The sequence below is a fragment of the Anas acuta genome, chromosome 11 (assembly GCF_963932015.1).
Source record: "Anas acuta chromosome 11, bAnaAcu1.1, whole genome shotgun sequence".
In the NCBI taxonomy this organism is placed as follows: Eukaryota; Metazoa; Chordata; class Aves; order Anseriformes; family Anatidae; genus Anas; species Anas acuta.
The window spans coordinates 12,799,674-12,811,274 of NC_088989.1; the positions used below are offsets into that span (position 1 = coordinate 12,799,674).

The 11,601-nt window shown below is 46.3% G+C and overlaps 1 protein-coding gene across 1 annotated transcript; it reads left to right on the forward strand.

The window, feature by feature from the left end:
- Nucleotides 1-358: 358 nt before the first annotated feature.
- ALAS1 (5'-aminolevulinate synthase 1) lies at nt 359-7,452 on the forward strand. Its single transcript, XM_068694378.1, has 10 exons — nt 359-645; nt 1,243-1,449; nt 2,383-2,535; nt 2,626-2,848; nt 3,312-3,496; nt 4,088-4,267; nt 4,439-4,603; nt 5,696-5,964; nt 6,441-6,603; nt 7,167-7,452. Exons 1-10 carry the CDS (start codon nt 447-449, stop codon nt 7,325-7,327), a joined length of 1,905 nt encoding a protein of 634 aa, XP_068550479.1. The 5' UTR covers nt 359-446; the 3' UTR covers nt 7,328-7,452.
- Nucleotides 7,453-11,601: the final 4,149 nt, after the last annotated feature.

Genomic DNA, 11,601 nt, shown 5'->3' on the forward strand with positions numbered 1-11,601 from the left:
CTGGGATTTTGGGATTCCGTGGTTCTGGGATTTTGGGATTCTGTGATTCTGTGGTTCTGTGGTTCTGGGATTTTGGGATTCTGGGATTCTGTGGTTCTGGGATTTGGGGATTCTGTGGTTCTGTGGTTCTGTGATTTTGGGATTCTGGGATTCTGGGATTTTGGGATTCTGCGGTTCTGTGAAGCGCAGGCGCTGCCCCCTCACGGCCCCCTCACGGCTCCCCCAGGCCCCGCCCCCACCCCCTCAGGACGCCCCGCCTCACGCTTTCCCGCGCTTGCGCTCTGAGGGCGCAGGCAGCGGGTTGGCCGCAACGCGCCTGCGCGGCGCCGGGCGGGGCTATATAAGGGGCAGCGGCGGGGCCGCCGAGCGGGCGTTGTGCCGGGCGGGCGGCGGCGTCACTTCCGGGCTGCCAGCTGAGGCGACGAGGAGAAGCTGAGGCGACGAGGATGGAGGCGGTGGTGCGGCGCTGCCCGTTCCTGGCCCGCGTCTCGCAGGCCTTCCTGCAGAAGGCCGGGCCCTCGCTGCTGCTCTACGCCCAGCACTGCCCCAAGATGATGGAGGCGGCGCCCCCGGCCGCCGCCCGAGGCCTAGCCGGCTCCGCCGCCCGCGGGCAGCAGGCGGGGGAGACCCCCGCGGCCCAGCCGGGTGAGTAGCGGCCCGCGGCCGGGGCAGGCGGAGCCTCTTAGGGCCGCGATCGGGCCCCTGTGGGCGCGGAGAGGCCGAGCTGCCCTTGAACGGCAGCGGGAGAAGCTTCTGGAAGGGGCAGCTTTCTCGATAAGGGTTGCTTAGTGCCCGCGGTGATTGAACGAGGGTGCTGTGGGCTTGTCTGCGAGATCAGGGATGGGCAGCTCCGGCGTGGTGACGGCAAGGCCACGGGCCTTGCTCACGCTCGAGCGGCTTTTCGTTGGACTTAGTACCGTGCCTTGGGGCGCTCTGTCCCTGGCACTAAGGACAAAGAGCTAAGGCAGCAAAGGGGTGGCAGGAAACAAGCCTTGAAAATCAAAATCTGCCCTTTGGAGATGAAGGAGAAATTTTTATCCTGAGAAGGGTGCATTGCTGCATCAGGGATCTTAAATCAGGTGTCCTTTGGGTGTTCATACTTGTATAAATAAGATGTGAACACTTGGCTAAATAATTCTTAGTGGTTTGTGCTAAATTATTTGCTAGAATAGTGGATAGAAAAGCTCAAGTCACTATTACAAAATTGAAACTGAAGTGCTTCCCTTTCTGTGCTTTCCTCAGAGGGTAAAAATGCCAAAGATGCGGCCCAACAGAATACAGATGGATCCCAGCCACCTGCTGGCCACCCGCCTGCTGCTGCTGGCCATAGCTCTGCTATGAAATGCCCATTCCTGGCAGCTCAGATGAGCCACAAGAACAGCAATGTCTTCTGCAAAGCCAGCATTGAACTTCAAGAGGATGTGAAGGAAATGCAGGCGGACAGGAAAGGTATGTGTTGTGTGTGCCAAAGTGTTGGTTCCTTCCTAGAACCTTTGGTACTTGACTTTCCTCTGTTGCGTGCCAAGTCTGACAGTCGCTGCTTACCCTATGTGGGTAGGGTTACGATAAATTGCAGTAAAAACTTGGTGAGGAATGCATGTGTTAATGGTGTACCTGCAGTATTGTGCAGTGATTGCCCTCAGTGATCTTGAGGCAGGAATTCTTTAGATCATATTTTGATGCCCTGTTTCTAAATGTGTGAATCAAGCTATTTGTGCTCCCAGAGCAGGGGCTTGGGATTGAAGAAAGCCTTACTAGGGTGCTGGTATAAATGAGGGTGGTATTTCCAGAGACAGAAGAAACACTGTCAGGGTATTGCACAAATAGCAGAACGAATCCAAGCTGGAAAGCAAGCAACTAACTGGCTCTTGGTTTACGGAACTACAGGGTGTTACAGGCTGGCTTGCAATCTGATGTAAAAGGGCTGCCCTTCAAATGAAGGAACTTTTCACCCATATTTGTAAATCCTTGCTGTCTGTCTCAGAAAGGAAGCCTGTTTTCTTTTTCGATTTTTTAGCAGAACAAAGTACTAGAATGAAAAGGAAGCTGCCAACCTTAATTCTGCCTTCAGTTACCTATCTCCTGACTTTCAGATGAGTGCTGTAGCTCTATAGGGTGGGTTTCTGAGTCATGATGAATCAATTGTGTTATAAGATAATTACATTGAATGCTGTCATTGATTAGAAAGATTTTCCTTTTGTCTCATACAATGCAAAGTTAGAAGCAGATGCAGTAGCTGATCCCAGCAGGAGCCTTTAGATTCAGGTATGTGCTTTCTAAAGAATGAAGAGTTAAGCTACTTAAAATGTTGCAGTGCTGAACTCAACTGAAAAACCTCTATTTTAAACCGATTAGCTCACCATAATTCATTGATGTCTGTAGGTAAAGAATTTGCCAATGTAACAACTTCCCCAGCGAGGAACACTGAGAAAGAGGGAGAAGAGCAGAATGGCTTGCTCAAGAGGTTTAAGGATATTATGCTGAAGCAAAGACCTGAGAGCGTGTCTCATCTGCTTCAGGATAACTTGCCAAAATGTAAGATAACATGGCAAAACCCTCACAGACCCGATCCCTTGTGGTTTTTTTTCTGTGTGCTGAAGTCTGTGTCATTTCAAATCATTTCAGCTGTATCAACCTTCCAGTATGATCAGTTCTTTGAGAGAAAGATAGATGAAAAGAAGAAAGATCATACCTATCGGGTATTCAAAACAGTGAACCGAAAGGCACAGATCTTTCCCATGGCAGATGACTACTCGGATTCTCTGATCACCAAGAAGGAGGTGTCCGTCTGGTGCAGCAATGACTACCTGGGCATGAGTCGTCATCCCCGTGTGTGTGGAGCAGTGATGTGAGTAGTGCTATATTAAGGGTCATTTACAAGCCTAGGGTGCTCTGCAGAAGCTTTTGTAGGAACATATCCGAAGAACTGACCTGTGCACTAAGCTACATAACCTGCATCTAGTGTTGTTCTTGTTATAATCAAGCTCCTCTTGAGCTAGAGTAGATAAATTACTATTGCTGTAGAACCAAATACTATTTACTTGCCAGTCTGTGACCTCACTTGATTTTTTTCCTCAAACTTCCAAATATTACTGGACAAACTGGGTGGTATATTGCAGCTGTACTGCTTCCTTAGCTTATTGAACCCCTGACTTGTGCTGGTTGCTATAGACCTTAAAACTAACAGCAGCTTTTGACAGCCAGTTCTGTTTTTAAGACAATACTAATTAGGTACTAGACTGTCTTGAGCAATGATCCTGCTATCCATCTGTGGTGCTCAGTAACACTGTCTTTCTTTGGGCCCTTTGTAGGGATACACTGAAACAGCATGGTGCTGGAGCAGGAGGCACAAGAAATATTTCGGGAACAAGCAAATTTCATGTTGATTTGGAGAAAGAGCTGGCTGATCTTCATGGAAAAGATGCAGCACTGTTGTTCTCCTCCTGTTTTGTAGCCAATGATTCCACCCTCTTCACTCTAGCTAAAATGCTTCCAGGTGAGATCTCAGAGTGTGTCTTTTATTTACCACAAAAACCCACACTGAGCAATTGGGAGTACATTTTGCAAATGGCCACCCAAAGTGTGTGTGTGGGGTGATTCATCCTACTCAACCAGAAGAGTCTATTTTGTTTAAATGCTATAAATTCTGTGCAGCTATTGCAAGTCATAGTTGTAGCCTACTGAGGCTGAATAGGTTGCTGTGAACTGCAGAGAGAATAGAGCAAAAAGCACTGGGTCTTTCACTTGAATTCTATCTGAAAATGAGGCAGCAGGGATGTAGTATCCTTACACCTGAGGGTGTGAATTTCTCTCCCTCTGATGTAGTTCAGGGCAGGTTTGCTTTAACTTCAGAAATTGTTACATAAAGTGTTAAGGACTTGGAAGAACCCTCTGCATTTCTTTAGGCTCAAATTTCTATTGGTTTAGACACAAAACAAGCCTTTAATATTTTTGCCTTATGATTTTTAAATTTTTCCTCTGGTCAAGAGAACTTTCTAGAACTTTCTTGTGCTGCTTGTATGTGAAATGATGCTGGGAATTAGCCGGTGCTTTCTGTACTTGACTTGTAACTGGATTGTTCCCTCAGGCTGTGAGATCTACTCTGATTCTGGAAACCATGCCTCCATGATCCAGGGGATTCGAAACAGCAGGGTACCGAAGCACATATTTCGCCATAATGATGTCAGCCATCTTCGAGAGCTATTGAAGAAGTCCGATCCATCTACCCCTAAAATTGTTGCATTTGAAACTGTACACTCAATGGATGGTAAGGTGGCATAAACTCCTCTCTCCTTCCAGTGCAGTCAGTACTCAAATCATCTGTGTTTTGGGTCTAAAAGTGTTTCTTTTAGATAAACCCTTACAGCATTTTAGCCCAATGTTTATCCAAGTTGAATACAGGGAATCCTAAACTGCCTGTTGGTGCTTTGGTCTGTAGGTGCTGTCTGCCCCCTGGAAGAGCTGTGTGATGTGGCCCACGAACATGGAGCAATCACTTTTGTGGACGAAGTGCATGCTGTGGGGCTGTATGGAGCTCGAGGTGGCGGTATCGGAGACCGGGATGGAATCATGCACAAGATGGACATCATCTCTGGAACGCTTGGTATGCGTGGCCTGGTGGTTTCACAGCAGCTTATGTGTTCTAAGGCAGTAAAGCTTCTGAGCAGCTGAATTAAGTGGGTTAACTCAAAATCAGTCTATTGAAATGAACTTGCTAAGGATTTATGGGGGGGTTAGTGTTTTTCAGAAAGCCCAAAGGATTTAAGTATGTCCTGCATTTTGGAAAGTATTTAAGCTACTTACCTTGCCTTACTAATCAGCAAAGGCAGCATTTTTACTTTAACAAGCTAGCAAAAAAAAATCCTTTTGTAGCATATTGGACAAGTCCTGAGAAAATTCAGGTGAGAAAGATAGTAAGGTAGTACTCTATACTTAGTAGTACTTGGTTCTTTTATATGAAATGGAGTGCTCCTAATCCAGAAACCTGAGATGAGGAGTTACATAAAAAGACTTGGCAAGAACTGAAGCAACTGCTATTATCAAAGTAGAATGCAGGCTTGGGTGTAAGTTTACTGCTGCAAATTAGAAAGGTTTTTCTAAATAGCTTCCTGAACATGTAACTTACCAGGAAAGCTAATATCTCAAACTCCTACTGACTTGTTACAGCCTAATAAAAACAAAATTCCTCACCAGACACCATGTTTTTATTTGTTGCTTGGTTCTGGTACCTGAGCATTCCCCCCTTATCTGGAAAAGGGGGACCTGTATTCACCACAGTAACAACATGTGCTCCTTAGGAGCGTAGGCTATTTCTAGCATCTCTGGAGCAGATTACTTTAAATCTGCTGAGAGACTTAGTGTTGATCTTCTAGGGTCACTACAGAAGTCTGTGCTTGATGATTGTACTTAAAGTTCTTCCTCAAGATCAGAACTTGAATGTTTGAGATGATCTTGAGCTGTGCTTGCTATGTAATAACTAGCCCAATTGTTACTGGGATTGGTTTTAAAAACAAAGCTGCAACATGTGCTGAGTAAATACAAGACTGGGGGAGTGGGGCTGGAACTGTTGACTCCTGTGTACTTAATGTTGTCAAAATAACTCATAAGTGAAAATGAAGTAAGGCTGTAATACTTCAAGTTGTTCTAATGGGTGGAAGGAATAAGTTGGGATGATTTACTTTTCTATTTTTTTTAGGCAAAGCATTTGGTTGTGTAGGAGGATACATCTCCAGTACAAGCTCCCTGATAGACACTGTTCGTTCATACGCTGCTGGCTTTATCTTCACAACATCCCTGCCACCCATGCTCTTAGCTGGTGCCCTGGAATCTGTCCGAACTCTGAAGAGTGCAGAGGGACAAGTGCTGAGGCGCCAGCACCAGCGCAATGTGAAGCTTATGAGGCAAATGCTGATGGATGCAGGGCTTCCTGTGGTGCACTGCCCAAGTCACATCATTCCAGTAAGGGTAAGTACTAGGATATCTCTGGCACAAGACCATGGTCCCTGTTTTCATGGCTATGATCACATTGTTTCCAGGTGTTAATAAACATTGACACAGTTCAAACCTGCCATAATGTTCTGCAGTGATGTGCTAGGAGTCTGGTTTACCTTCCTTGTCTGAATAAAACTGGGATTAAGTGGACTTCTGCCTGATAAAAATGTTGTAAAGCACAATGGTAGTGTACAAAACCCACCATCTAACAGTGCAGAGAAGTCAAAGATACTGGTAATAAGCCAGTAAAAAGGAGTTCAGGTATTAACAGTTACCTGCTTAGGCCTGGAGGGCACTAGAGTGAAAGTTTTTAGTCTTTGATGTGTGTTCTGTTTAGTGGACACAAGGAAGCCTAGTTGTGCTTGACTCGTGGCTGGCAAAATTGGGCTGAATTCTGCTACCTTACATGTTATTGTTAATCTTAAAATTTTTTGTTTTTTGAATTTCAGGTTGCAGATGCTGCTAAGAATACAGAGATCTGTGACAGGCTAATGAGCCAACACAGCATCTATGTCCAAGCAATCAACTACCCCACAGTCCCCCGTGGAGAAGAGCTGCTACGTATTGCCCCTACACCTCACCATACCCCTCAGATGATGAGTTATTTTCTTGGTGAGTGTTGCAGTGGAAACTCTGGGCTGTCTATGCACTCTCAATCCTAAAGACTAGGAAATAGTTCAAATTTAAATTGTATTAGCTGCGCGATGTCTTTCCACTGCTGCAGCATACATAGCACACTTCTGTCCTTAACTGGCTTTGAGCATGACCTATGAAAGCCAGCATGCTGTGACCTAGAACAGTGTGCAAGCCCAGTGCAGTCCTACATACAGCTTGTTCTATCCCAGCCATTTCTGGGGATCTGGTTGCATTGTCCAAACGAATCTTTACTTGTTAGGAGGGGGAGGGGTGTCCAGAGAAATCTGCTGTGCTCAGCTGAGCTTTTAACCTGTCTTAAACACTGATCTTTATGGGGAAGCAGTTACTACATCTTCTGACAAGATACAAGAGTATGAGCATAGGTTTTTTAAGGTTAAGACTTTACTGCGGTCCAGTCACATTGTGTCAGACAATTCCTGCAGTTTTCTTTACTAGGAGAATAGGTATGCTGATGCTTCTATTGTGCTGCTTCTCTAAAGTGCTTTGTCATGTGACTTGAACTTCTCTGTTTATAACAGAAAAACTGCTGGCTACATGGAAGGATGTTGGTCTGGAGCTAAAACCACACTCATCAGCTGAATGTAACTTCTGTAGAAGACCTCTGCATTTTGAAGTGATGAGTGAACGGGAAAGATCTTACTTCAGTGGAATGAGCAAACTAGTATCTGTCAGTGCATGAAAGTAATGGTGTTAATCTTACTCTCATCTAGTTCTAGTACCCAGTCAGTAGCATTTTTAAATTGCTTATAAGCATTTTAATCATAGTTAAAGCACTAAGCTCTGAAAATAAATTTCTAGAGCCACTGTTTGGTTGTATTTTTATTTTCCATATTCAGCTTCCATTATAAGATGAATTGTCATTGGTTAGAAGGGCATCTCCTGGAATAAAAAGTGATCTACACTGACCTTCATCTGAAGTACTGCCTTCTCAACAAGTGCAAACCAAACCTTTCAGTAGCATTTCCTTGTGTAGTGTGAGGGATGAGTTCTTCTATTAAAAGAAGGCTTATAGGTACTTAAAGCTCCTCAGGAACTTCTACCTTAAATTTGTTAAGCCTATGTCTAAGCTCCCCTCTGCTTCTCCATTCTTTCACATGTGTCTTGTGGGCATCTAGCCCTGTGGTACACTCCAAGTACATCCTAATTCTATCTGGGAGTGGTGTAAAGCACTATGCCTTATCCCTGGGCTGTTGTTTTAGTCAGTCCCAGGGCATCTTACATACTGGGAGGTGTTTAACCCATATCAGTACAAACAAAGGTCACATAGTGCTACACTGAAACTAAGACAGGATCTTCTTAACCACTCCTGTGAGCTATAGAAGGGTGCAATGCTCACAACAGTTTTGGCACCACATGGGTGCTACTGGCCTTGCCTCCCCAGGGCCCAGAGGGAGCAGAACAGCCTGTGCAAGGTGGGTGGGGAAGCAGGTCTAGTGTTTGCCAAGGCAGCTACAGGCAGCACGCAGAAATCAACTGTCAATAGCCCAAGAATTAATACATTTTAGGTTTTAGGTGCTTAGGTTTTGCGGTCAGCCAAGCCTCTAGAGGTTGCCCCAGAGCTCTAGACAGAAATTTAAATCTAGCAGAGGTGTTGATGCAGTATTATGCATGTATCTAACTTAGTATGTTCTCACTGAAGATACACTGCAGTATGAGCAGGAGAGCATTTAGAAGGGGCTGTGTTAGCTGCTGTCTCCCTCTGCTGCTTTACTCTTGGTTGGCTGTGTGCGTGGTAGTCTCACGCAGGTGCTCCCACTTGAGTGCTCAGCAGGGTGCTTTTTTGTACCTGAGAAGCATTCTGTTGTTTCAAGAGGAAAATTGCCAGTGGGATTTAATAAGTGGTACTTTGTGACTGCTTGACACTGCTGTTTTTTTCCTTTAAAAAAAAAAAAAAGACTGTAATATCCTTGGAAGGGAGGGCCTGTATACCACAGTATGGCTGGGAGGTGCAAGGTTGCTTGTGGTTGCCCAAGTTCTTGCCCAAGTTCACTCCAGCTGCATGTTCTACTTTCATATGTGCCCCAAGATAACCTTCAGTGGAAAAGCTGCTTATCAGCAAACAATTCCTAATAATTCAGGTCTTTGAGAGAAGCAGCTTGTAATAGAATATCAATGCAGCTTTTGCAACCTCTGGCAATTTACATGTCAATTAGGTAACAGGCCTGTGTAATGCTTTCATGAATAGCAAGTGCATACTTAATCAGGGAGTAGTTCCAGGTATGTATGTAGCAGTAGGGGTGAATGCACGTATTGAGAGGACACTACTGTCATGCAGTCTACAGCAGAGCACAGCACTACTTTTTTCATGCAGTGGTATGTCCTTTAACTGCTACAAGCAAGTTTTCTCAAGTTACTGCACAACTCTTGCTTTTCAGGAGGTAACAAGCCCCCCCGGCACTGGCTATTGCTGTTATTATTGCTGTTAATGTTGCAGCAATATTGCTGTAATATTACAGAGCCACTTTTGGGAGTTAGACTGTAGTCAATCTGAAGACATCACCTCCACCCATTGGCAATCACCACTACTTTAAGCATATACTGAAGGACGCTGCATTTCCTGAAAGAATTCCTTTCAAAAGACTTAGATTCCTAAGTCAATCAGGTCCATTTAAAAAGTCATTTACAAGCCAGGCAAGTGCCTACTGCCTCTGCCTGGTGCAGTGTCCTGCGGAAGGGCAGGAACTACCTGACCTCAGGCACTAGGATTAATATGGCAAGTTAGGTCTACTGCTAAACAAGGCAGTTGATAAAGTAGCTTGCTAAAGCCCACCCCTGATTATGGTGTACGCAAGCAGTTTCTTTGCTGCTCTGAAGGGATTAGCTTTCACTTGCTGTGACATTAACCTGATCTTACTAAGGCATGCTGCAGAGCTACTTGAAGGAAAATGTAGTGCCCCACCCTGGTTTCCTTGCATTGCAACAAGCAGCTTTCGGCTAAGACTTCATGAACGTGCAGCTCCATTGCACATCTCCTCTCGTTAGATACTAAGTTGTATTAGTAACTTGAGACATAGCTATAGAGCTGCAGGTCCTTCAAGATCCTTTATCATCCTTTCCTCGATGAGTGTCCTAATGTCATAATGCACTTTGATGTTTGGAGCTGGTAGTGTAAGCAATCTGGATGGGGAGGTGTTGACTAATCTATAGCCACAAGCCAAAAGTAAAAGGTTACTTGCATTTCTAGTTTCTTCACTGATAGCACTCAAACTTGGAGCAACACATTTTGTATGCCAGCTAATAGAGCTGATTTTTTCCTTCGAGTTCTCATAGCAGGTTCTCCACACTCCTTCATGGTGCAGGGGGGAAGAAATAAGACAGAGAGGGCTCCAGCTATCAGAAATCTCAAACACAATTCCAAATTAGTTGCAGGTGAGAATGGAATCCCGAGGCTCAGAACTAGCATTGGTTGCAGTGGCAGGAGCACGATGAGCATCAGCACATGGTAGTCAGTCCCTCTGTACCCATTCACATCCCATGTGGTAACATCTTCTAGTGCTGCTAAGCAAGGGTGTGAAGGTAGAAGCGGAGTGCAGTAAGAGCCTGGCAGAGATGGTCATCACAACTGCAAAGAGTGACAGAGCCAACGGCACACAGGACATATTTTCTCCATTGAAAAGGACAAAGAATGAATAAACAAACACATATTGTTTCCCAGCAAACAAAGCTTGAATGGTGGGTTGCATAACTAGTGATGGTTACGTAAGCACTAGTTTGGCTTCTGGAACATAACTGGTCAAAGATGTTCATAAAGTTGGGGACAAATAGTCCATAGCCCTGACAGAGTAAGCAAGGAAGAACACAGCTGTAAAGACTGCTAAGATTTGTCTGGGAACCCACAGAGGCAAATAATTCATCCAGTTGTGTGTTGCACAGCCTTAATCTCATATCCTTTATTTCTCAACCTATTTACATAAGAGAGAAACTCCAGGCAGTGCCATGCAGTAAAACATCCTGAATGCAAACAAAAGCACCCACCACTGAGGCAGTGGTCGGGCCAGCAGGCCCCGACATCCTCTGCCACCTCCACCAGGGCAGCTGCACAGTCCCAGTGCTCCCACCACCCCCCCAGCCTCTGCTGTGCCGTGCTCTGGCTGGCCCCAAAGCCCCTCGCTGAGCGTGCAGCACGGAGCTCTCGTTGCTCATAAAGCTCCGGGGGCCTTGGCTGCCTGCCCAGCCTCCAGCTGCGTGCTGTGGGCGACGATAACCAGCAGGTTCAGCGCTGAAGGAGGGAACCAGCCTCACAAGCTCACCAACGTCACGCCTTCAGGGAACTGGGCTAAAACCAGCCCCTCGAATCCCGCGTGATGAAAACCCAATGCATTTTCTAGGCCTGGAGGTAGTCCCTCTGGTGGGGAGGAGATGCTCGGTGCAGCCCTAATGCAGCCCCCTCCAAGGCACGCCACCAGCAGGTGCCTGCCTGGCCTGCAGCACAGCGGGTCCTGAGCTGCTGCCCCGAGGCACAAGCACCACGGGGCAGAGTCCCCACAGGGCTTTCCAGCCATGCCATTGTCCTTGTGTCACTGCTGGTGGTCATTTGTGCTGCTGGATGCTGGTTGGGCCACCTGAGCAGGAGCAGCCCTTGCCTGGGCACTGAGGCAGGACTAATAATAGCAATAATAGCATTATTAATGCCGCCAGATCCACACCTCTCTCATATCCCTGATGCCCTGCAGACATGTATTTTGGGGGCACGTCTTTTGCTGTGGTGAACGAGGTGATGAAGAAGGCTTCTCTCCCAGCACAGACAGGCCCACAAAGAGCTGAGTGGGTGCTCCTGAGGGCCTGGCCTGCCCACTTCTGTATTCACAGGGGCAGCTCTCAGCTACACGTCAGTGGGGGGCTGGTGCTGTTCAATATCTTTATTATCTGTGTCACAAGGAGCGGCCAGCAGGGGAGGGAGGTGATTGTCCCCCTCTGCTCTGCTCTCCTGAGGCCCCACCTGCAGTGCTGCAT

Coding starts and splice junctions, on each gene's coding strand:
- ALAS1 (XM_068694378.1), top strand. CDS start 447: ATGGAGGCGGTGGTGCGGCGCTGCCCGTTCCTGGCCCGCGTCTCGCAG. Junction 4,268..4,438: donor AACTGTACACTCAATGGATG/GTAAGGTGGCAT, acceptor TTTGGTCTGTAG/GTGCTGTCTGCCCCCTGGAA. Junction 4,604..5,695: donor CATCATCTCTGGAACGCTTG/GTATGCGTGGCC, acceptor TATTTTTTTTAG/GCAAAGCATTTGGTTGTGTA.